Source organism: Protopterus annectens, chromosome 2.part2 (assembly GCF_019279795.1).
Source record: "Protopterus annectens isolate FY-2018-M chromosome 2.part2, PAN1.0, whole genome shotgun sequence".
Lineage (NCBI taxonomy): Eukaryota > Metazoa > Chordata > Ceratodontiformes > Protopteridae > Protopterus > Protopterus annectens.
This window is the reverse complement of record NC_056730.1, coordinates 523,607,637-523,634,247: the sequence shown is the minus strand read 5'-3', so window position 1 is coordinate 523,634,247 and position 26,611 is coordinate 523,607,637. Positions and strand designations below refer to the sequence as shown.

The 26,611-nt window shown below is 41.3% G+C and overlaps 1 protein-coding gene across 1 annotated transcript in view; it reads right to left on the bottom strand.

Moving 5' to 3' along the window:
- Nucleotides 1-1,598: 1,598 nt before the first annotated feature.
- The window catches only part of METTL9 (methyltransferase like 9), a 492,341-nt gene continuing 467,328 nt past the window's right edge, over nucleotides 1,599-26,611 (bottom strand). The window contains exon 3 of the mRNA XM_044063992.1: nucleotides 1,599-3,236. Within this exon, the coding sequence (XP_043919927.1) occupies nucleotides 2,149-3,096 (948 nt within the window). The 5' untranslated portion in view covers nucleotides 3,097-3,236 and the 3' untranslated portion in view covers nucleotides 1,599-2,148. The remainder of the gene's footprint in view (nucleotides 3,237-26,611) is intronic.

The following is a 26,611-nucleotide window of genomic DNA, read 5'->3' as shown; positions in this document are numbered from 1 at the left end:
GAGACAGCAAATCCGAAGAGAGGCACAGTCATTCAGATTAAGAAAGCCAGAGAGATCATAAATCATACAAGCATAGAAACTAAGCTACAAAAATAAAGAACACCACAAAGAGACATGATCTGGGAATATCCTGGGGAAATTCCAGGGTGACTCTGTAATTGCTGCTCTTTTGTCTTGTCCTTAACCCAGTAAGCTGTTTACGTAACTGCAAGTGGTCAAAACATTTTCAGATAAAACAAGAAAGTCATTTGGTCTTGAAAAATGTGCAAAAGTGACCTTTAAAGTAGGAAAGCTACAACACCAAAAAATATTACTCTGGGACAGGAATGTGATATTAAGGAACTTGAGCAGAAGGGCGTGTATAAATATTTGGGAATGGTGAAGGATCGACAATAAAACATGAGCAAATGCGAACAAAACTCAGTAGGGAATATTTTAGGAGTCTTGTAGAAGACTAAAATTAATACTGATAACATTCCTGGTATCTAGAAACAAAGTCTAAGCTATAAACAGTTTGTTCTTCCTGTTCTAGCTTACAGTTTTGGGGTGACTGACTGGCCTCAAAAGGTACTGGATCAGTTAGACAGGAAAACAAGAAAAATGCTTCATGATTACCAAATGATTTATAAAAATCAGTGTATACCAGGATTATATATTACCCAGTTTTGTGATCAGATTGTGTGAAGGATGCTACCTCTGTGCCGACCACACTTCAGTGCTGCTGCCTTCTTTACTGTGATATAGGTCTTAGTTTTTGAGACTGCCCACCTCTCCCAGGCAGGGTCCTGGTGTGTAGTCTGGCAACCATGGGAATGAGAGATGTTTTACGCAAGTTTGGCAATGAATATGTGAACTAACAACTTACATTAGAAGTAAGATCCAAATTGTACAAGAAGCAGAAGAAAACAGAGCAAAGCAGTGTCTGCAATTACCTTCCTTTTATAATATAGCATGTGACAATGCATGTAAAATTATGATGTACAAGGCAGTTTGTACAGTATATCATACTACAGTTAGCTATAAAGAATTAAAAGGGCTGAATCTCATAAGCCATCAGAATGGATACATTTGTTTTTATAAGAAAGGCAGAAATAAATGGTAAAATTTATTTTGTGCACAACCACCATCTAATGCACATCAGTGAGGAAAGCCTCATATATTACTAACCTCAAAAGCGAAAACAGTGCACCTGTAGATTAAGCTGCAACATGAAAGGTTAAACAGTACCGCCTCAAATACATATGTTAGTAATGCATACACTGGTGTAGAGAAAGTGGATGGATTACTAAAATATGAGCTCATAATACAACATGCAAGACAAATGGCCTGAAGAAGGTCATAAAACTTAATACATTTTTGTCAGATTTATCAGCATAACTGTGATTCACACCACTTCAAATGTAGATCTCGGGAAACAATTTTACTAACAGCCTAAATATCACATTTCTTATTTTTCAATGCTACCAAGTATTGTTTACAAAGTGAATAAAGTAAAAAGATAATGTCAGTTACTTGATGGAATTGCAACATTAATTTTGAGACAAAATTTTAAGTGACATCTTCTTTCATACAGGTTCAGTCAATGAAAATCAGTCGACTTTAAATAAAAGAAAATATAATTTACTGTGATTGTTACTGGTATCATATGGTATAATAAAACAATCACGTTAATCAAGTTACATTTGTGTCACAGCTCTGATTTAATGATACATAGTTTTCAAAAATGTCCTTAGAATGCCACAGAGCTAACAGAGATCATATAACCTAATGAGGAACTTATCATTTTAGACATGACTATATAGGAGTTACTGATTACTTTGATTTAATAATCCATATTATTATTCCATAAATGTCCTTAGTGTACCAAGGATTGAGAAAATCCACAAGGTATGCATGTCATCAATTTCTGTTTCTGTGTGAAAGACAAATTCAAACTTTGCTTTTGTATGTATGTAAACTCCCCCACCATCACAGCAATATGCAGGTTGCGTCAGCCTTTGTACCCCTTTACTTGTAATCAGCATTATGGTGGCAGATCTGAAGGAATGCATTTTTGACCAACTGTGAATTATTCTACAGCCGGGTACCATACAAATAGCCTACTCCTGTAAACCAGTCTTGGCACGGAAGCTTTACTAGTGTGAAACTTCACAGTGGTCGGAGAACAAAGACAGCATCGTGTAGTACGTAGTAATCATTATACATGTCCCCCTCACACAAATAAGGCAACTTAGTAAGAGCTTCAACGGCAAAACCAGCTTCAGGGAAGACATGGGTGGTGAAGTAGTTCACCTGTTCTTCCCACGTGTAACCATTCACTTCCAGGGACTCAAGAGGTTTTTCCCATTTACCGCCACTTTCTATGTAAGGACAAAAGGGCAAAACAACAGCAAGAATCACTCGGCCACTTGTTGGCTCCAGTACATTTTTCATTGTTTTCAGTAATGTCATAGGGTGATCACAGCGATCCAACAAATTCAAGCAACTAATAACATTGTACCTGACTCCAACATTTTGCCATTCATTAATTCCAAGTACCCGATACTGTTTTCTCTGAAGGTGCCATACCATTGTTGGAGACACTTCAGTTACATAGACTTCTTCAAAGTGAAAAGCCATGATCTGGGTGACTCCTCCATCTCCAGCTCCTAGATCTAGAAGTCTATGAGACCTCCAGTTTGGATCAATCTTCAGAAGCTGTAGAAACTGCTCATGTGAAAAAACAAACATTGCACCTCTTCCTAACCAGCCATTAATAGTGGTTTTGGACATGAATGAGCTAAAGATCGTTGATACAAGAGAGTGATAGAGCTGGGTTAAAATCCATCTTGATTTCTCAGCACTCTGGTCTAAGAAGGCCTGTGTCCCTGAATCAAGGTAACTCTGGACAAAGACAGTCTGGAGAAGCTCACAAAGGTTTTCATTGTTACACATATACCACTGATATGCCCTACAGTTTGATGAATTTTCACGAAGGTTCAGCACATTATGGTAAAGGTATCTGGTTACAGGCCTTAAATACTGGGCAGTCCACATTTTCTTAAACAAGATTAGTGATGCACAGTAACAAAAGATCCAACACAGAAACAGTTTCATTGAGGCCAGATCTTCAAAGGTTGTACACCTGCATTGACTCCAACAGCAGATAAGTGAATGTTAAAGATTTAAAGGAAATTTCAAGTAAATAGGTCAGTAACAGGAACTCGTATCCTCACAGATTTTCTCCTGCACAGCATCTGTGAAAATATACAAAAAGAAAAAATATACATCACCAAGCTATGCACTTACAACAAAAACAAAAGAAATCAAAACAACAATCTAATTCTTGTTTTTAGAATCATTTATATTTTGAACAAGCACAATGGTTATAAGAACACATCTGAAATTCACTCACGGCATATCATTAGAAAACCTAGGTAAGTCCTCCAAACAGTCCTATTTCTGTGCACCAATTAGGAATGGAAGGTGGCCTAGAACAACAAAGTCTCTTAGCCTGTCTGATAAATTAGTGCTTCTAATCTTCTGACAACTTTACTGCAATTAGAAAACAGTAGGTGCAAGTTATAGCATGGACACATGGACTTAGCATTACCAATGCACAGCTGAGATCTTCAGCAGCAGGTCATATAAAGAGAATTTCCTCACTAGATTATAAATCTGATGCTACTGCAGGTTGCCCAAAAAGATCCAAGCTATTGCCCCTGTTATTTCAGTTAATAGGTATCCTTCATTATCAGTTCCTATGTGCTGAGAAGCCTCTTCCAATCCAACAGGCTACCAAGAAAGGTAGACATAATAAAAATAGGCAACGTACAACAGAAAGATCCTAACAAATCTGCATCTGTTATGAAAGATGCAGAAACAGAACTGATTATGGGACCTACTGTCAGACATCTCCCTGACGGCCTACTATCACGGCAAGCACTTATTTGAAAAAGGATAATGTAAGAGCAAAATGTAAAAAGAAATGTTGCATTTTTCATTAAGCTTGGATTGTAAGCCAAAAGCACAGGACCATGTAGGAATTCATGTTGTCAGCTTAATTTGAAAACTTGAAAGTGGAACAAAAATGGCAACTGCATCACTGCTTGCAACATCTGCCTCATAGAGCAGCACACTTGTATATGCATCAGTTTTTGTAATGTTTACAAAATGTATGTGCATATATTCTTTTACTTATAAATCACAATACTGGCATTCCAAGTAATGAAGTACATTTAATTTAAACATCTGATGTTTCACTTTGGTTCTGTTTCCTCCCTTAAATCAGCATTTATATGAATGCACTCCAAAATAACTTTTCTTCTCCAACCTATAGCCAGCTATAGCCTACTCAGCCTTGGGCTGTTTAAAAGTGTTCTGTTTCACTGTACATAAACAAGCAAAGCCAGAGTGAAGAACAGAGGAAGAGGAAGAAGAGAACATGGAGAAACACTGAAGACACAATGAAGGAGTCCACTCTCTTCTGTTCCAACACTTACATGTAGAGCTTGTATTGTACAGATATATCTACATTCACTCTCTCGATCAAAGGGAATTTCTAAAGTGGTTCTTTAAGAGATGAGACACCTTTCTTTTGTTTATCTGTACCTAGTAAAATTCACAGCACACACATTCATTGACACCAAAGCCCTACTGGCTGGGTCAAGTGTTTAGACTATTCTACAGTTATTCAGTGTAATTTGTTTATGCTAGAAAAGTATGATTCAACATTTAATGAGTTAAGGGTCATGCTTATCATCACAATCCTCAGCTCCTCATCTCTCTCTCTCTCTCTCTATATATATATATATATATATATATATATATATATATATATATATACACACACCACATACACACACAATGTACATTGCTGCTGATGTGCAGCTGCATTCAAATAGGAATGCAGGGATAGTACAGTAAAGGTTCAAAGATACTTTATTGTCATTTAAGACCACACAAGTGCAGCCTAAACAAAATTAAAAATGTCAGCTCATGAGAGAAATGCAGTGCAAATATAGATAGAGCGATATCAGAAAATAAAGAAAAAACACGTATGACATGCAAGAGATAGTTCATATTACATAAACACACTCAATACCCATTATGCAATGATAGATAAATACCCATCACCAAACCCCTTTATCATTAAGATAGAGAATAAATAGAGACTAGTGAATAGCAGCTATTTAGTTGCCATATTGCACTTGTTAACCTTAGACGTGACTCCGTATAGCCGTCATATTGCACAATAGCAATGCTGGCAGTAATTGCTCAGAGCAACAGGATTAAATAAAAAAGAGGCTTCAATGTATTAGGTATTATGATTGGTGTCTGAGTTAATAAGCCTCACAGCTGAAGGATACAAACTGTTCCTGAATCTGGTAGTCCTACAGCAGAAGCTGCAGTTCCTCCTTCCAGATGCAAGTTGTGAGAACCAGTTGTGGGCCAGATGGGTCGAATCAGCTAGTATTTTGTATGTTCTCTTTCTTGCTCTTGTAAAGAAAAGCTTCTGAATAGAAGGCAGGTTTGTGCCTAAGATTTTCTCAGCCACCCTCACCACCCTCTGTAGTTTCTTCTTCTCAGCAACTGTGCAGTTGGCGATCCAAAGTTGCTAGTGAGGATGCTCTCGATAGCTCCCCTGTAAAAAGTGGTAAGAGCAGACAGTGGAAGCCTGGCCTTTTTGAGCTCTCTCAGGAGAAGAAGCCTCTGTTGAGCAGTCTTGACTATATGGTTGGAATTAATAGTCCAGGAGAGGTAATCTGAGATGTGAATGCCCGGGAACTTGTTTTTTCTTTTTACTTTCTTTACTACCTCCTCTTTGATAGTGAGCGGTTGGGGAACTGTTGCCTTTTTTCTGAAGTCCATAATCATTTCTTTGGTCTTATTAACATTCAGGTCCAGATTGTTCCTGTCAAACCAGGCAATCAAATTGTTCACCTCATCCTTGCAGTTATGTTCATCCCCACCACTAATGAGACCCAGGACTGAGGTATCATCTGCGAATTTTACAATATGGTTTGAGGTATGTTCTGCAGTACAGTCATGGGTAAGAATGGTGAAAATCAAAGAGCTGAGCACACATCCTTGGGGAGTATTTAGGATTATGCGTTGAGAGGTGTTGTTTACAGCGCATGTCCATTGGGGTCTACCAATCAATAAGTCAACTGTCCAGTTACACAGGTGCTTATTTATCCTGAGTTTCATGAACTTATCCACCAGTTGGATCAGTATCACAGAGTTGAATGCAGAACTAAAGTCGATGTACAGCAGCCTTAGATAGATGTTCCTCCCTTCCAAGTGTTTTAGGGCAAGGTGTAGTGCGACTAATATTGCGTCCGCAACTGATCTATTTGCCTGGTGTGCAAACTGGAGAGGATTGAAGGACTTAGGCAGACTCACAGACAGATGTTTCTTCGCAAGCCTCTCAAAACACTTCATGATGTTTGAGGTTGATATGACCAGTTTGAACTCATTGATGGTTGAGTTTCTTCAGAAGTGGGACAATACTTGTTTCCTTGAAACATTAGGAAACTTTCTCCATAGCAAGGGATGAGTTGAAGATGTCTGTCAGTACAAGACATAACTGACCAGCACACTCCATCACCTTGCCAGGTATGTTATCTGGTCCAGCAGCCTTCCTAGGATTCACCTTTTTAAGCTGAAGTCTCACCTCCTCAGAGTTTAAGGTTAGCACTATCTCCTCTTTGTCCGTGTTTGTTTTGGAAGGTACGGTGGTGGTGTTCTCCTCAAATCTGTTAAAGAAGGAGTTCAGTTCATTCAGGAATTCCAAGCTGTCATCACATTGGGATTTTTTTTTTTTTTAATGGAGGAATTCTTAAGTTTGCATCTCGGAGCCTCAAGATTTCAATGTATCTTTTCTCTGGTAATGAGGGATCATCCATGGATCACCATAATATTCTCCCATGAAATGTATAGTTTTTGTAAAGGAAATATTTGTTTTTGTGGGGACCCCGATGATGGGAAAGAATTGTTCTTATCAGAATCCTGGAAAGAGAAGAATGTATATTTTTCTGAAAAAGACATCCTCCTCTTTACTTGAGTCAAAGACAAGGAGTTCTACTTTTTCTCTTTATCTTCTTTAACCTTCACAGGTAGGTATGTATGTGTGAAGCTTTGCATCTCTGTATTCCATTCACGCACTGATGTTGATTCAACAAAGGGCTCAGTGTAGGTCCACTGCAGTTTCCTGTACCAAATTGAAATACTCTTTAGCAAACTATTTACAGCTGAAGGAAGGCTGTAACAAGACATCAGCTAATTAGATGGTGTTACATGTGATCCAGTCTAAGGAAACACCCAATAAATGCTAGGCTCAACCTTCACAGAAGCAGTGATCATTCAAACATCGACTGTTATAGTAAGTTTACTTAAACAAATGTACTATGTTCATCATATTGATCACTGCTGCAGCAGCCTTAGCAACATGGGTAGATTATCTTAGCCAACTACATCTGGGAGGTGGAAGGAGAACAGTCCAGGAACCTTTGGAAAATGGTCCAAGCAAAGCTTGATCTGAACCTAGAGAAGAAATCATCTTATAGTGCTTTGTAAAAGTAGGTGCAAAGGACTAAGTAGTAGCTTCTTGAATACTTATAGAATCCAACCCTTTCCAAAAAGCCACAGATGAACCCAAGGCCTTGGCCCTGCCTGAAATAGTTTTGTTATGCTGAGTACCACCAAAGGTAATAGCCTTATGCAACCATTTGGAAATGGTCTGTTTTGACACAGCTTGTCCCTTCTTCTTACCTTTACAAGAAATTAACAATTGATCCAAAGATCTGAAAGATTTAGTTAGGTCAAGATAGTACCTGCGTTGTCTGTGGACACCCAAGGTATGGAGGCATCCTTTCTCCCTCATTTTTAAGTTCAGGAAAGAAAATGGTGAGATAGACACTTCAGCTTAAAGTAAACTCAGTTAACACTTTCGGAATAAAAGAAAGATTATTTCCAAAGAAACCCTGTCCCTAAGGAAACTGAGATAGGGTTGATGCATGATAAGAGCTTGCAACTCAGATGCCCTACTTTCAGAGGTCAGAGCAATCAGTAAAACTGTTTTCAGTGTTAAGAATCTTGAGTCACTTCACAACCCATTACCTCTTCTTCCTATTTCAAGTTTCCTGGCAATACTAGACTTAAAATATGTTTAGCATCACACTCTATTCATCCAGATTTCAGAGTGTTCTTAAGGTTTTGTACGTATGGTTCAAATGGAGCAAGTATTAGCTTCTCTAACACAAAATTAAGATCCCAAGGAGGGGACACTAGCTTTCTTGGAGGCCTCTTATGCAAAACCCCTATCAAGAACATTTTGACATCAGACTCTGCAATGAAATAGGAGAATCCATTGGCAGACATGCTGAAATGGCCGAAAAATGTACCTTGACAGAGGAATAAGAAAGGCCATAGGGCAATAACTCACACAAATATTGCAGAACCAGAGAACAACTAGCTCTGAATGGATGCTAGTTATATTGTTGGCACCAACTAAAAAGCCTTTCCTATATGCTAATGTATGATTTTCTAGTAGTAGGCTTTCTCACCTCTATTAGTACCTGCTAAACATCCTCAGTAAACAGGTGTCTAAAAGGAATTAAGACCCTATCATCCAGACAGTCAACTGAAGTTGACTGATGTTGGTGTGTGTCAAACATCCTTGTCCTTGCTTGAGTAGATCCAGCCTGTGAGAAAGCTTGTGGTAATTGCTCCTGGACATTTCCAAAAGAAGGGAGAATAATGCTTATCTGGGATGGAAGGGAGTCACCAAAATGATCTTGGGGGATTCCTTCTGAACCTTCAGAAGTACCCTGGATATTAGTGGAAAGGGAGGAAAAGCACACATGAACATTCCTGTCCAAAGATAAGAAAAGGCATCTGCTTCCAGGCCTTCTTACATGGAGTCTGACAACAGAATCTTTGCAGTTGACTGTTCAGAGAGGAGGCAGAGTCTCACTAGTGTCATATGCAAAGCTATGGAAAGAATTATCAAGGAAATGATCAATAATGACATAGTAAAGCTCCAGACACTGGACGCAACCCAATTTGGTTTCATCAAGGGCAGGTGATGCCTACTCAACCTGGTGGATTTCTTTGCGAAAGCCACCAAAGCAATGGATGAGGGCAAAATGGTTCACACTGCCTACCTTGACCTGGCCAAGGCATTTGACACAATATACCCCACTCAGGCATAGTTGGCAAACTCAAGAGGTTAGGTACAAACCTTTATGTACCAACACAAAGGAACTTAAAATAATCCAACCCATGTAGAAAACAATAAAAACTTTAATACAGTAAAGCTTTTGAGACAACTCTTCCTCAGTGCTTTCAACAATTCTAAAATTCATTCATCTTTTATACATCACAATTAAAATCATAATAGAAATAAACCAAAAGCAGACACCGTAAATTGATTTATAAGCTTAATTAAAAAATCATTAGATGACTTCACTACACAAAGTGATCTCTTCTTTAGAACAGGTTTTATAGCCACTGTATAGTGACACAAATCTACTTTAGTTCAACGAATTACCATAAAACCAAAATTTACATAACTGAGATGAAAACATTGAGTTTGAAAGAATTCTAACTTAAAAAAATGAAATTCATAACACTGAAAAAGAAGTTGCAGATATTATGCACCTCTACCGATACCCTATATACTATTTTCAAAAGCAACAGAAAAACATCTTCCTTATATTCATAAAAACAAACTATTAACTGAAATGTGTTCAATGCATTCTGCAGAAATCGCCGTCAACCACAATGTACTTTAAAGGAATACACCTGTATTTTTATTCAACTTTCCACTTTAAGATTTCAAAAGTGTTGCTATAGCTTTAATACATTCTCCATTATACACACATGCACTAACTTTACATCTATTTCTCAATTTGTTCTTACATACCTAATATTTCCACCTTTTAAACTCCTTACTACATGATTTATAACATTCTTCTAACAAAACTTTTACTTACCATTTTGAGAGTTGTTCGTTCTGTAGACAGCACTGAGAGTCCCGGGAAAGTGATATGTAATATCCAACATGCTTTACTGGTATGTACTACAAACTACTAAAGTGAGACTACTAATATGTACTACTACTAGAGTAAAGGAGCAATTATTCTTGATTTGATCTTGCAATGTTTTTTTTAAGTTATCATTCCTTTTAGCTTTTGATGTTTTTGTCTTAGTTACGTAAATTTCAGTTTTGTGTTAATTCGATGTACTAAAGTAGATCCAGTGACACACACTTTTAAATTTAGAGTGATTAAAACAATTAATAAAAACCTTAGGGGGGTGATACTGTATTAGATGGAGAATATATAGAGTATAAATGGATTAATTATTTTCATGCAGATGCTTATCAAGGACTGAATGAAACAGTGAGTATAAAACCTATTCTAAAGAAGAGATCACTTTTTGTGTAGTGAAATCATTTAATGATTATGTTTAATTAGGCTTTGCTGTATTTATTTATTTGACATTTGTTGACTGGGTTGGTCCAGCTGAACCGAAACTCTTTTTCAGAGGAGACCCAGGGAGAAAAGCTCCACAAATACATAGACATTGCAATGCATAACTACAAAAGACATAAAAATATAGATCTATACAACAAGAATGACAATTTAAGGAAACTGTACAGATCAGAGATATGATATGAGACTGTTAATAGAGTGATGTGCAGGCTATTACAGTACAGAGTGAATGTTACACAAATAGAAAAAATAGACATTCTTATTATGATTATTCTTATTATGTATTAAAGTTTTTGTTGTTTACTACACAGTCCGGATTATTTTAAAGTTCCTTTCTGTTGGTACTTTATATTTTTGAAACTCTTGTTGGGTGGTGACCAGTTTTCTCGGTACAAATCCTTATGTCACCTGGTGGATAGCCAACTGGCTCACAGACAGGACCCAGGAAGTTAGAATTGGTAAGTCCACCTCTACAAAGAGGCCAGTCACAAGTGGAGCCTGTCATGGATCGATCCTGGAACTGCACCTTTTTGGTATTTGCCTGGGTACCAGTTGTGATTTCTTTTCGTTGATGGTGTATCCCAGCAAAGTTAGAAGTCTTTTTACAAATGCCAGGTGCTGAAGTAGCAATTCCTGACTGTCCACCTGAATCAGACAATCGTCCAAGTATGGGTAGATTTGAATATTTCTCAGTATGCAATGGCTGGAGCCAAGCATTTTGTGAATACTCTGGATGCAGTAGATAAGCCAAAGGAAGTGCAGAGAACTGAAACATAGATATTTCCTGCAAGACTCCCTTACGGGGATGTGCAGATAAGCTTCTTTTAAGTCTAGGGTGACTAACCAGGCATCCTTGGCTAGCATAGGAAGAAGCTATTGCAGTGTAAGCATTTTGAATTTTGGGACCACCAGAAAGGTGCTGAGGATTGATAGATCCAGGACAGGGCTCCAAGAGCTCTCTTTGCTGGGCATCAGGAACAGTCTGGAGCAGAAACCCTGTCCCCTTTGTTCTACTGGAACAGGTTGAATAGCCCTGATATGGGGAAGGGAAAGTACTTGCTTTTGAGCCTCTGCCCACTGGTTTGGAGGAAGGTCTGGCAACCTGATTGGTGTTGGCAGTGAGTGGAAGTAGAATCTGTATCCCTGGGATACAATGTTTAGAACCCATTGGTTCTGAGTAATGGACATCCAGTTTTTTGCATGAAGGGCGAGTTTTCCTCCTAGGGGGTGCAAGTACTTGGGCATGGCTGGGAAGGATAATTGGAAAGTCATTGTGAACTTTTTCCATAAGGGGGTGGTTTACCACTCCCTGGTTTTGAGGTGGAAACACTCCATTGTTTAGATCATTGCATACCCTAAGACAGTAGTCTTGGTGGTCTGTTTCCCCTGGGTTTGGACTGAGAAGACCTGAGAGGGACTGGAAAGGACCAGTTTTTTGAAGGCCAATGCCTATTGAATTTAGGTGGCTGCACCTGTAAGAAATCTTTGACTGTTTACATAGATTTAGCTTTTTAAGAACTTCTTCTGCTTTTGTGGCAAACAAACGCTCCTGATTTAATGGAGCATCTAGTAATTTTGCTTTGACATGGTCAGGCATGCCTTGCTCTTTTAGCCAAGCATGCCTTCTCAGTACAGACCCAGTGACAGCAGCCCTGCAAGATGCTTCTAAGGCATCAAACCCACATTGCAAAGTATGTTTACTAACTTGGTTTGCAGAATGTATTAACTCTTGTAAATCTTTGTTTTCTGCACAATCTGGAAGTAACACCATTTTTTGTTTAATTAGTTCCATAATATGTTGCTGGTACTTCAACATGTGAAACTGGCAATTCAAAGCCCTGATGCAAGAGTTGCAGAGGTATATATCTTCTTACTCCATCTGTCTAAAGCTCTAGAATCCCTGTCTGAAGGGGTGGGTTTTTGGTTGTAGTAGCCTTAATGCCTTTGGGTCCCTGGGAAATGGTCTCTAGATTTGCAGTAGGATTCTTAGAGATAAATTTGTGAGAATCAGGTACTCTGTAGTACCTGTCAAGTTTTCTATGAGCAGGTGGTAAGGTGTCATGAGTAAGACTGGACTCCAAGAAGACATCGTCTACAATATCCAGGACAGGAGGTATAGCTAGAGGCCTGTGCTAAGGCAAATCTAAAAATTCCCCGAGTCTCTTTTTGGACAGAGGATAGTCCTGGCATTCCCAGCAGAAATGCTCTCTTAAGATATGCAAGGTTTCACCAAAAGAGAAATCCTCTGGAGGAGAGGCAGAGGGAATGGATTCTTCTGCATCTGAATCCTCATAGGTAGATAAGGGTATGTCCTGGTAATCAGAAGGGTCAGAGTCATCAGACTCCTGGTCTGTAGAATCAGAAGGAAATTCAATTCTTTGTCTTTTGTCAGGGGAAGGCTGGCTTCCCCTAATTAGAGTAATAGGGTCTTCAGCCATTCTAAGCATTTGTTTTTGTGACCTGGGAGGATGAGCATGCACTTTGGACGTCGGTTTTCTAGGAGTAGTGGAACACTGGGCCTGAGAAACTCAGTAGTTTTAGTAGGAAATTAAGTTGTCAGTTTAATATTAATATCGAAATACACCCTCAGAAGCCGGTGCCTGCACAGCATCTCCGGACCCATCCAAGGTAGAGACATCCGCAGGTTCCACAGTAAAAGAAGCATCTTGCGACATACCGGAATCTGAATGGATCTCAGCAGAGGCCTGCAAATCTGTAAAAGAGGGCATCAGGGGGTGCAAAGGTGCCTCACTTAGTACCAGCGTACTGGTGACAAGCTTAAGTGAAGCGTCGTCGGCAGTTTTTGACCTACGTGGTCTGTCTCTGTCTTTGCGCTTTTTCAGAACATCGGTAGTTGGATGGCTTACCGAAGCCATTTCGGAATACGGAGAACGAGAGCGAAAGAATTTAGCTATAAAAATAGCCCGACAACGAATGGTTCGGGTGTTAAACAAAGCACAAAATCAACAGCTAGGGATGTCGTTGTCTGGACCTAAACAGGTGATGCAGTAAGAATGAAAATCTCTGTGAGGTATTTGCTTTCCACACACAATTGTTAATTTTTTCTGACATTGGTTAGAGCAAAAAAAAAAAAAAAAAAAGAATCCCCAATGGGGTACTTAGCTTTAGAAGAGTTCAGATCTAAAAACTCGAAAAAATGAAAATTTCAGGTAGTGGCCGACCGGCACTTGCAAACTGCTTCTGCTTCGGGCTCCTTCTCGGCAAGAAAGACTGATATAATGGCATTGGCTGCATGTTTTATACCCCTGATGACTGGACAGCATCCGATGCAGAAATCCCAAGACTCTGGTATTCGGGCCGACTGAGGGCTACCTGCAGGCAGATAACCCAAGTGTGATGACTGCAACAATGAAACATGAAGAACATTTATAGTTATGGTGAGTACATAGCTTTCATATCCAATTTTGTTTTTTTTTCATCTGATTCAACATATAGGACAGATTCCTACGCTACCCAACAGGTACTTGGGTGGTCTGAAGGAAGGACCAAAAGATGTGTGCATCCTGGACTTTACATTTAATTTACAGTGAAATACAAAAGTATGAGTTGAGGACCAAGTTGCTCCTGCAGATATGTCATTATAGAGACTTGTCTAGCAAAGTCTGTAGAATATGCCATTGCACTTGTAGAATGCACTTTAGGCTTTGATAGTAGAGGCACACCCAGTAAATCAAAGACAAAAGAAATGCAATTATCTAACCATCTTGAAAGTATAACCTTAGAAACAGATCTGAACAATTGGTCTGATTTTCTGAAAGTCTTTGTATGTGGAGGTAAAACCTTGGTTGTCTGTGCACATCTAATGTATGCAATATATGGTCCATTGATTTGAAAAAAATGGGAAAGACAACTGGCAAATGAATGTGTTGATTTAAATTTGATTTGTCTTAGAAGAAAGGAATCCTTTGTGGAATTAGAATTCATGGGCTGCCAGATAGACGCTGTACATCAAATAGCAAAGCTACCCTCAACATGGGTGAAATCAATCAGATCAGTTGCTCTTCAGGTAATAAGGCATCCGGTGAATTAAGAAGGCTGTAACTTGCTCTTCTTGGTGTTGATGGATATACCTCATAGTACTAGCAGGAATGACTAATGTGCTAGAAGTAGATCCCTGGAGGTATCAGTTAAAAGCCAATCATCCAAATAAGGGAATAGTTGGATCCCTTGAAGCCTGAGATAGGATGTCACCACTGCCATTATCGTGGTAAACACGAGGGGGGATTTGGTGAGCCTGAAAGGCAGCACTCTGAATTGGGAGTGATTGGCTCCCAGCTGGAAACAGAGAAATCTCCTTGATTGCCTCTGGATCTTTATGTGACAGTAGGCATCCTGGAGATCTATAGAGATCTTTCAATTTTCCTTTCTGAGTACTTGCAGAATGGACTGTATCATGACCATACAAAATTTTGTCTGTTTTACAAATTGATTTAATTCACTGAGATTCAAAATTAGCCTCAGGTCCCGTCTTTTTTGGAACTAAAAAAAAAACCTTGAGTAGGTTCTGGATTATAACTGGTCAAGGGAACCGGTGGGATGACGCTTTTAATCAGCAACTTCTGAACGTCTGTTGCTGCAGATGCTATCTGACTGGGTGAAATGTTGGCAATCATTTGATTTATTCTTGGGGTTTCTAAAGAGAGAATTGTATAATCTCTGGAAATGATCCTCAGCACCCATGAATATTGAGTTATGTTTTGTCAGGCTAAAGAGTGTAAGGAGAAGCATCCCCCATCTGCCTCCAGAGTGGAAAGTTCTTTCTGTGACTGGACAACAGAAACCTTGACTTTGCGGACTGCCACTGGCCCTGGGTGAAGTCCCTTGGAATTGCCTCCACCTTTGCCTCTGGGAAGCCTGTCCCTAAAAGTATCTCAGTAAAAACCTTGAGAGTTTCTGAACCACATTTTTTCTTCCCCATCTTTGATTCCTGGAGAAGGATCTCTAATAGGTTGAAAAACAGATTCCAACAGAAGGCAATGTCTTATTGTCCTGTTGATTTCTGGTAATTGTGACCTTGACCTTTGGCCCAAACAAAGTGGAACCATCATATTGAGCATAAATGAAAGACATTTTGAAGCTTTCTGCAAAGTCACAAAGCCACATCCAGGTATGATAACACATCATAATGCCAGTACCGGCTGCAGGGACTGCACCATCTGCTGCATTAGAAAGCAGTCACATGGTTACATTCGAGGTGGAGTGTAGGGTAGGCAATGGGGACTCCACACTTTTTTTAGACATCCGCTGATAAGATACCCACCAGAGAATTTTTAAAGTTCTGTGATCAAATCTCTCTGGAACTGTCTCAAGTCAGCTGTATGGTTCAGCACATGAAAAGAGAAAGTAGTTGAAGTATATGTCTGTTTTCCAAATTTGCTCAAAGCCCTAGACTCACTGTTAAGGGTATATACAGAGGTACTCTCCTCAGATAGTTCCTTTTTAGTGGCTGCGACCACCATGGCATCTATCACCATGACCAGAACTTCCTATCTTTGGGGGCAGGTAAAATTCAGTTTTTTTTTTTAGGGATGGGCTTCATTACATCAGGCTCCTTCGGCTAACGGGTGAGGAGGTGGGACCATCCAGGACATTGAAAGCACTGAGTTATCAGAATAAGAGGCTTCAGTGGACCATCTCCCACACTGTTTCATCAATTCCAGGATGCCTCCGACAGACATTTTCAGGGGGATCTTGGAGAACCTTCTCCCTCATCTAAGTCGATGTTTTTGGTGACACCTTCAGGAGAGGAGTAGATATGCTTCCTTTTACAAGTCCTTTTACAGGGAATGTGCCTTGGGACTCCCAAGGAAGACACATTGGAATTGGATGAGGGACTCAAGGGTCAAGTAGTCTCAAAGTCTAATGGATCCATGTTGTCCCTGTCTACCAGTACAAGAAGAGAAGAGTACAGTCTTCAGAGGGATTCTAGATGGATCCAAGCTCTGTGTGCATACCATATGTCTTTTAAAGCAAAAAACAAAGAAACATCTTTATTAAATTATCATGTATGACATAGGCCATGTTGCACTTATATAAATAACAATAAACCACAGCAACACTATCTCAGTTGCAAACATTTTACATTCCAAACTGTGCCGGCACAACTATAGCTGCAAATATTGCACATTACTTTGCATACCAGATGTCTTGGTCCAGCCAAGGGCCTCTCTACAGCCTTAAAAGCCAGCTCAGCCACTGGAGCCGAAAAAGAGCTAGCCAAATTGGAAAAGTTGGAAGCCCTCTCAAATTCAACAGCTGAAGCCCCAGAGGAAGACCTCAGAACTGAGATGTCAAGTGCTGAGGCTCCATAGGTTCATAGACTGGTACTAAGCAAACCTGCCCTTGTGAGCCATTTTAAGCCTAGACAATTATCCCTTGTGAGACTCAAACTCTGCACCTTGTGTTTGTAAGGCAAACACCTTAACCATTAGGCCATCCTCCCACCCTCAAAATAAACAGCCTTTACAAGGCTCAAACCCAGGACCCTGCACACCACAGCCAAAGTGATTTACCACTAAGCCATCTCAGATACCAGTGACAGCTCTGAAAGTCTCGGTGTTGACTCTACCACCAGAGTCCTGACACCAACGCTCTGGTTCTGGGACTCTGCTGGACCCAAAAGCATCAGAATTGAGCAAGTGAGGGAAGATGTTGAAGTCTGAAGAATTGTTGACTCTGACGCTGGTACCATGGGGAGGCTGGATCTGATGTACACTGCCTCTGGGAATGGGGACAGAGTAGGAAACTGACAAGACTGAATAGTTGGGATGGAAGGGACAGATCCTGGATCCTTTCTCTGGGATGGAGCCAAGAGGACTCCCATCTGAATCTGACTCCTGAAAAACCTCATCATTTGGATGACTTTGAACTCTGTCAGACTTGTAGGTGATTGGCCAGAACTGGAGGAAGAAGCTACTAATGCAGGCTTTGAAGGCACTTTCTGTAAAAGTGTGATCAGTGCCAGAGCAAAGTTCAACTTCGGAGACAGAGTCTGGATCCAAGGAAACAGTTGGATCCACATGTCTAGGTACCTTTGGTGCCAGACTGGCAATAACTGTGGGGTTGAGAGACCTCTTCTTGGCTTTTTCCGGATGATCTTCAGATACCTTTGATTTCTCTTTAGTTTTCTCTCTCTTTCTCTTTGGATCTGCCTTTCTCTTTCTTCTTAAGAAGTTGACACCTTAGGGTCTGAGGAAATTAAGGACTCTGCCTGGGGAGGAAGAAGGCCTTTCAATATGAGTTTTTCTTTACACCCTTGAAGGGCTCTGGTGTTGAAGGCAGTACAGATGGAACACAAAGCTTGTAGGTGAAAAGGCCCCAAGCAGCATACACAATGGGAGTGTGGGTCTTGGGAGGGGGGGGGTATTTTATGCCCGCAGGAAGAGTGCTTTTTGGAACCTGATGGCATCAGAACTATATACCTACATTGACTATAAAATACTTATTCACTATGAAAAAAGTTTTAATCTAAATCTAACAATACTGTAAACACACACACACAAGAAAAACTACAGATATATCTAAAGGAACACCTTATCTCTAATACTATGTTAAATATGCAATAATACCTAAATCTATTAAATAGTTTTCTAAACGGAAGAGGAAAAAACATTCACTCATCGTGATCTACGATCAAGCTCTCAGTCTACACATCTGGTTTTCACAGGCAGCAAACAAGATCTGAGGTAATTCATGCAGTAGAGGAGAATTGTGGGTAGGGGAGGGAGTCAAAGAGCTTGGATCCAAACCTTTGGTATAAGTCGCTTATTGTGGATCCAAACTGATCTGATGACGAACATGTTGAATCAGATGAAAAAAGACAACACTGGATCTTTTTAATTTCATATGTCATTAATTTCTCTTAATCATTTCAACCTAGTTGAAATGTCTCAGGTTTTGGTCCCATGCAGGCAAAACACTGCCATATGCTCCTTGCATATTCCAGTAAGGTATTTGTCCGTCTCATACATAGCAGTCACCAATTACTACGATGTTTTGGAGGTTGTTGGGTATGAATGCCTACCTTATGGGCCTTTGAGTTTGGCTTGATATAATGTCAACCTCACCTATTTTGTTGTTACAGATTCCTCCCACTACCATGGTATTGTGACTGTAGTTTTAATTATGATCAGTGAAGGATCTGCATAATATGTTATACATATGAGGTTCTGGTTTTATTGCTCTTATGGTTTACTGGGATAAAAGTGAGGTTTTGGATGTGTCACATTTCAAGACCCTGTATGCAGAACTGCAGAATCTATCCAGGATACTCACTGGTTTGCACTCCTATCAACATATCACTCCTGGACTGTCAGGAATGCATACTCAGTTTCACATTATACTTAAGGACTTGTTTTTATTATTCTAATATGATCTGAGTCCTGCATACCTTAAGAAATTGATTACTTCCTACTGCCCCATCATGGGAATTTTATTCTGACATCCTGGGTCTGCTATGAGTTTCTAGAGTAAAACCTGAATCATCTGCTGCTTGGTGTTTTTCTTATCAGTCTACACATTTTTGGACTCTGCTATCACAATGTCTTTGACAGCTTTTCATCTTGGTCACCTTTAACAAATCTCTAAAGACATATCTTTTTTTCATTTGGTTCACAACAATGGTCTAACTAATTAGCACTTTTTTTTTTACCATAAATGATCTGTGCCGTATAATTCATTAGTTTACTTTATTATTTAATGTTATCTCTCTGGTGTGATTAATGGTTAAGAACAGAAACAAAATAAGTTATTTATAAGCAGATGAATGGAGTTAAGAGGTAGTTTACACTCTGCTTTGTAGTAGGAACATGGCTGCCAACCATCAGTAAATTAAGATCTAAAATGTGACAAGTCTGTAAAATCCATACAAATGTTTGTGTGCCCGTAAAACTGGCATAATACCTACAAAGCTCAGAAGGAGAAAACCTGTTTTACTGCTGCTCTACCTCCAGAGAAATCTCATCTGATTTAAAATTGACTGGTTAATTTGCAGAAACAGAAAAACTAGCAAAGAGAACACTAGGATATTGTTACAAATCAAATTAATGATCCTGTTCAGTGCTATAGCCAAATGTGGAAGCAATTGGATAGACTTCCCAGTTGTATTACACTTCTTACCACCCCTTGGTATGTAACCTTTTAACTTATGATTAGCACTGCAGAACCTACACTTCTGTGACGGCCGTGCCCTGGCCCAGCAATCAAGGAGCCTCAGTCCTCACCACTAACACCAGAGAGGGTGTCTCATATAAGAGGAAAGGATAACAAATACACACAGTAAAGTACAATTTCCCTTAAGTGCACACAGAGATAACAGTCAGTCTGGGGCTGGTTGCTCCCTTGCTCCCCAGGTCCCCAATAAGACTCCCCACTGGCACAGCTATAGGGTCCAGATCTCAGCCTAGCTGTCCAACCAGTGCTTCATGTCCCTGCCCAAGTAGCTGACACACACACTTTGAGATAAGTATTTATACAACTTCACAGACACTCCTGGGAAAGGCTGACACAGATTCTCCAGCTGTGCCCCTTTACCCAGACTATATGCTAGTAATTACTGCCACCACCAGCTAATAATTATCAGCTACCCAAAGGCCATTAAAAGGGTGCCCAATTATTACTGTGCAATATTATTATCCAATTGGTAAGTGTGACTAATCAGTCAAGGCGTATTAGAGTGGCCTTGTACAATAAACTCTATAAATATGCAATGTACTCTAGAGCTTAACTTAACTCTACACAAACCAGCCACAGGTAAAAGGTTTTACAATATTAAATAATTAAAACACAAAACAATACTACTACACCACAGTGATATTCAAGAGTTCAGAGATCACACAAAAACTTAAAATAATTCAGTAGTACAGTTCTGACATAACAGAAAAACACTTTGTCTAACTTTCTTCTAATTACCTATCTATTACTACAAGAAAACATACTTCTGAAATAACTTAATTAAGACACAGGCAGAGTGCTGATGAGATGGATATCAAGACAAAAATGCTTAACAATCTCTAGTTCTCACTGTTTAAATTGAAACTGCAGTTCTGTTAAAACATTACATCATTTGTTTACACTTTCCCGGTTCCCAGGCCACACCAAAACTGCATTTACATTCTTTTACATTTAGAGCAATAAAGGACATTCCACATGTAAATTCTGGTCATTAACTTTAGCCTTAAAACAATAGGCAGGATGCTTACTCCAGACTCATCAAATCCAAATTCTAACTTCAAAGGACATACAAAACATAGTTTTAATTTCAAAGAACATTTGAAATGCTTGGCTTAATTTTCCTTACAGCAGATGGCAATGTTGCTACAATCTTGAAGTTCACATTTTACAGTGTTTTCTTTCATTTAAGAAACAAGCCTGTATTTTATATTTATAGTTACAAATGCCAGAATTATGTATCAAATTCTATTTAACTAGGCTGGCAGCCTTCACCCCTTCTCTACCAGTCTTCACAACTTCCCTTTGACATTTGCTCTAATTAAGTGTAGGGTGGGAAATACGGAAGGATTTTGGTAGTTACTTGAGAATAACTGTAGGGAGGTAAGCAGTTTTCATTGTGTAGGCAATTCTATAAGAAAGGTGTTGGGAGTGTAAATTCTAAGAATGTAATGCATATTCAAATGAGGAATGCATGGACTGCACATGATTCTGCAACATTTCTGGGGCAGTTCAAAGCAAAAGTATAAATGGGTGTACAGGTCCATTACATTCAGACAGGTGAATGGACTATCACATTTTACAATACGTTGGATAAATGTGCAGCCATCCTCATATACTTAACTGCGTAAGCTCAACATACACATATATATAGGTGCATAGATACATATATTAGATCAATCCCTCAGCCATACACACACACACACACACACACACACACACATATATATATATATATATATATATATATATATATATATATATATATATGTATATACACACACACACACACACACTCATCCCATCAACAGGCAGGTACACTACATAGGGAGCACTCACCAGACATGTACACCAAGAATGTACAATAAAAAGAAGTTATGTACCTACCATAACGTTCCATGTTAGTTGCCTTCTTCTCGCCTTCTTTCTTGCTGGTTGGGTTCGGAGCAGATCCACGGCTCTGACTCGGCCATCTTCAAAAGCTCGAGAGCTGTTTACTGGCTCGAGGCCTCCCCATATCCCATGATACCTGGCGCTAGAAACCCAGATCTCGTTTGGTAAGTCTAACTGCAGACATAGAAAGGAAGGAATCCTAACCTATAATGCATAAACCCTACCAGAGAGGCTACTAGGCAGAGAGGAATAGCCAGAGAAGACTCAGCCAGTGAAAAACCATAAGGAACTCTTCTCGGTCTACTAGGATAGGGGGATGGAGGGTGGGACGCAAGAAAGAAGGCGAGAAGAAGACAACTAACATGGAATGTTATGGTAGGTGCATAACTTCTTTATGTTACGTTGTCTATCTCGCCTTCATTCTTGCTGGTTGGGACAGCGTCCCTAGCACCTAAAATCCTGGGTGGCTCATCGGAACAAACTCTTCGGAACAGTGGAACCAAAATCAGCTCTGCTCCTGGAAACCACATCTACCTTATAATGCAAAATGAAAGTATGTGGGCTGGCCCACGTAGCCACAGCACAAATAGATTCCATGGGCAACCTAGCCTGAAAGGCCACATAAGTGGCTAAAGCTCTGGTGGAGTGACCTTTTGGTTTAACAGGCAATTCTTTATTCCTCAGTTGATAGATGAATGTGATGATAGTAGTCAACCACCTGGATAAGGTTACTTTCGAAACTGGAAGACCTTGTTTACCCTCAGCATAGGAAAGGAAAAGCTGGTCTGATTTTCTGATGTCCTTAGTTCTACGTAAATAAAAGTGTAGTTGCCTGTGAACATCTAACTGATGCGATTTATATTCCGCCCTGTTGGAGTGGTTGGGAAAAAACACAGGGAGGTCAATGGACTGATTCAAGTTATTCTCAGAAGAGACCTTAGGAAGAAGGAAGGATTAGTCCTGAGAGCAACCCTGTCATTGTGGAACACTAGGTACGGAGGATGGATACAAAGAGCCTGAAGTTCCGAAACTCTTCTGGCTGAAGTAATTGCTACCAGAAAGAGGGTTTTCCAAGATAAAAACTTCAAAGAACAAGATGCTGCAGGTTCGAAGGGGGGCAAAATTAGAGAAGCTAGAATCAAATTTAGATCCCACGGAGGTGGAGGATCTCTAACTGGGGGCCTGAGCAGAGTGGTCCCTTTGAGAAAGGCTTTACATAGCTTATGGGACATGATATTATTTTCCGACAGGCCAATGTGAAAATTTGAAATTGCAGCTAACCAAACTCTAATTGTAGCGGAAGCGGACCCAGCATGAAAGAGCTCCGCAAAAAATTCCAAAATGTGGTGTACAGGGGCTGAAAAGGGGTCTATACTCTTAGCCTCTGCCCAGGAAGAAAAACGTTTCCACTTACTAGCGTAGATTTTTCTAGTCATAGACTTGTGCGATGATAATACAATTTTGCACACAGAGGGGGAGATATCAGGAAGCCTGGCTAAAGTTGGAAGTGGAGCAACCAAGCAGTGAGCTAGAGAGATTGCAGGGATTGGAGCAGCCTGCCCGACTGATGGATCAGAAGGTCTAGAACTGGGTCCAGAGTCTAAGGCTGCTCAAGAAGATGATGATGCAGGAACGGGAACCATATTTGTCGAGGCCAGTAAGGAGCAATGAGGATCATTTTGCAGCCCAATACGGTAGCTTTCTGCATTAGCTTCGGGATTAGGGGAAAGGGAGGGAATGAATGCATACAGAAGTCCCTGAGGCCAATCGTGGACTAGAGCATCTCTGGGGGAAATGTCCGGGAAGTGGAAGGAGAGAGAAGAAATTGTTGCACTTGCTGTTGAAGGGGGTGGCAAAAAGGTCACAGCAAGGATGGCTCCATTTGTGGAAGATTTGGTCTGCCACTACCTGATTCTGAAAGCACTCGTGAGGCATGAGAATTGCTCTGCTCAGCCTGTCTGCTATGACGTTAGATCGCCCAGGGATGTGCGTTCCGATCAGAAACCGTTGGGAAGAGATCGCCCACTGCCAGAGTCTGAGTGCTTCTCGACATAGGGGATAGGACCTGGTTCTGCCCTGCTTGTTGATGTACCACATTACTGACATATTGTCCGTTTGAATTGCAATGGTCCCGGTAGGAAGAGAGCCCTGAAGAGCTTGCAATGCTAAAAGCACAGCCCTCACCTCCAAGACGTTTATATGCAGATGGCACTCATGAGGTTGCCAGGTGCCTTAGACTGTTTTGCCCTGATAATGCCCCCCCCACCTGATCAGGGAGGCATCCGTGGTCACTGTAGCAACTGGAGGGGGAGTACAAATGGTATGCCCGGGGGCAGTGATGTGGAGACCATCCACCACTCAAGGTGCTTTTTGCATGCTTGTGTGATCATAATCATGTGAGACATGGGAAGCTGCTAGAAGGACCATTGGGTGAAAAGAAGTCACTGGGGAATCCTCATGTGAAAACGAGCTAGAGGAACAAGTATGATTGCTGCTGCCATGAGACCCACAGTTTGGAGGACGAACCTGGCTTGAATTCTTTTGCATCCTAATAAGACCTGCACATGTTGGCGAATGACTAACACCCTGTCTGGTGGAGGGCTGGCTGACATGTCTTTTGTATTTAAATTTGCACCTATAAAGGTGATAGACTGACAGGGCGACAATGCAGATTTTTTGAAATTTATTGTGATACCAAGTCTGGAGCAAGTCTGGATAGTGTAGTCTCTGGCTCGCAGAAGGTGATGCCTGGTGGTAGCAGTGAGGAGCCAGTCGTCTAGATATGGAAACACCTGGAATCCTTGCCGTCTCAGGTGAGCGGTAACTACTGCCATACATTTGGTAAACACCCTGGGGGCTGTGGTGAGACCAAAAGGCAGAGCTCTGAACTGATAATGGCTGGCTCCCAGCTGGAAGTGAAGGAATCTTCTGGAGCGTCTGCCCATTTTGATGTGGTAGTATGCATCCTGAAGATCTATAGAGCACATCCAATTGCCCTGACCCAGAAAGGGTAAAATGGACTGTAGCGTGACCATCTGAAACTTCGTTCTTTGTACAGACCTGTTTAGTCTGCTGAGATCCAGAATGGGTCTCCAGTCCCATCTTTTTTGGTACCAAAAAAGAACCTTGAGTAAATTCCAGATCCTTGCTGGTCTGCTGGGACTTGCTGGATGGCCCTTTTTCTTAGCAGTTTTGAAACTTCTTGAACTGCTTGATCCCTTAGACTGGGTGGAATATCTGGAAGGGACTTGTTTAACAATAAGGGAGTGCGAACAAAGGGAATTCTGTAGCCTCCGGATATAACAGACTGTACCCATTTGTCTTGTGTTATGTCTTGCCAGGCTCTTGGGTATAGCGATAATCTTCCCCTGACTGCCTCCAGAGGTGGGCAGCCGGGCAACTCTTCAGGGATGCTGGAAGGGCTTGTCAGAGAAGGATTCTCTGCTGCCCTGGTTTTGCGGACCCCCTCTGCCACGAGGGTGGTGTCTGTTGTTGTTCCCTCCTCTGCCCCTGGATGGGAACTCACCACGTGTGTCTGGCAAGGCTCCCTGGGATTTACAGAACCACATCTTTCCACTCTTCTGAACCTTGGGATATGGTCTGGAAGGAGTGGAAAAACGGACTCCCACGGCAGAGAGAGTCTTGCCTTCCTGCTCACACCTGGTAAGGATGTCCTTCACCTGTGATCCAAAAAGAAAGGAACCATCAAAGGGGGTGTTGGTGAAAGACACTCTGAAAGGTTCCGCAAAGTTACATAGCCGCATCCAAGCGTGCCTCCTTAGGGCAACGCCTGTGCCCGCGGCTCTACTCGCACCATCAGCTGCATAAGAAATGAGCCTCATGGAGGAGTTCACCACTGAATTAAGAGTCACCAGCTGGGAGGCTGCCTTAGCCTGGACCCCCTCAGCTGATGGATCTTGGAGGGTATCTCCAAGCTCTTTAAGGAGATCCCTTTGAAGACGGGTAAAGTGGCACAAATAATTCAGAGACCTCACGGAAAAGGTCGCTGAAGAGAACATCCGCTTCCCATATCTGTCCATCGTCCTGGACCCCTTGTTAGGGGGATGGACAGATGAAGTTTCAGCCAACTCCTTCTTTGTAGCCGCCGCTACCACCATGGCATCAACAGGAACACCTTTGGTCAAAAACTGTTTATCCTGTGGTGCAGTTATAAATTTAGTGGGTCTTCTGGGGGTTGGTTCCACTGTGTCTGGTGCTGACCACACCTTCCGAGCCACCACAGACATCAGTGGGTCGAAAGGCGGAGACACCCAGGAGGTGGAAGGTCGGGATCCAAAAGCATCCAGGAATACCGACTCATCCTCGGAAGGGCTCAGGGTAGTCCAGTTCCCCCGCTGCCTAAGCATCTCAAGGATGTCTGAGAAGGAGACATCTTCAGAGGGGGATCTAGTGGACCCTTCGGAATCCTCTAAGTCGGTATCTGATGTGACAGACTCAGGGGAGTCAACATGCTTCCTCTTGCATTTCCTCTTACAAGGTGTTTCCTCTGAATGATCAGGGGAGGCCTCGGAAGAGGAAGATACACCCAAAGGGGTGCCCTGGACCATTGGTTCCCCACGCTTGGGGTCTGGAGGAGGGGCAGAGGCAGACGCAGGCACCATAGGGGGAAGAGCTGATGGGGATGATTGTGGGGCTGACTCAGGAGCCGCACACTCATGACTTCGAAGGCACCCCTGCTCGGATGCTGAGAAGGCTCCGGTTCCGAAGAGATTGGAATCTCTCTCCGAAGCCGATGTAGGAGATGAGCTCACCTGCGCCGAAGCTCCGAGGGGGAGAATAGGGTCGGACAAGGGTCCGATGCCACTCACCCCCCTCGGAGCCGACGAGGGAGTTACAGCGTGCAGATCCCTCCAAGGACAGTACCAAGGAAGTGATCGGAGCCAACGACGGAACTGAAGGAGAGGGTATCGGTGCCGACGGTTCCACGACTCGAACCCCAACGAACTCCAGCTCCAAACTCAAGGGAGGAGTCGGAGGAGGAATAACTGCAGACATGGACGGAGCCGAACCCTGATGAGGGGGGCTGGACA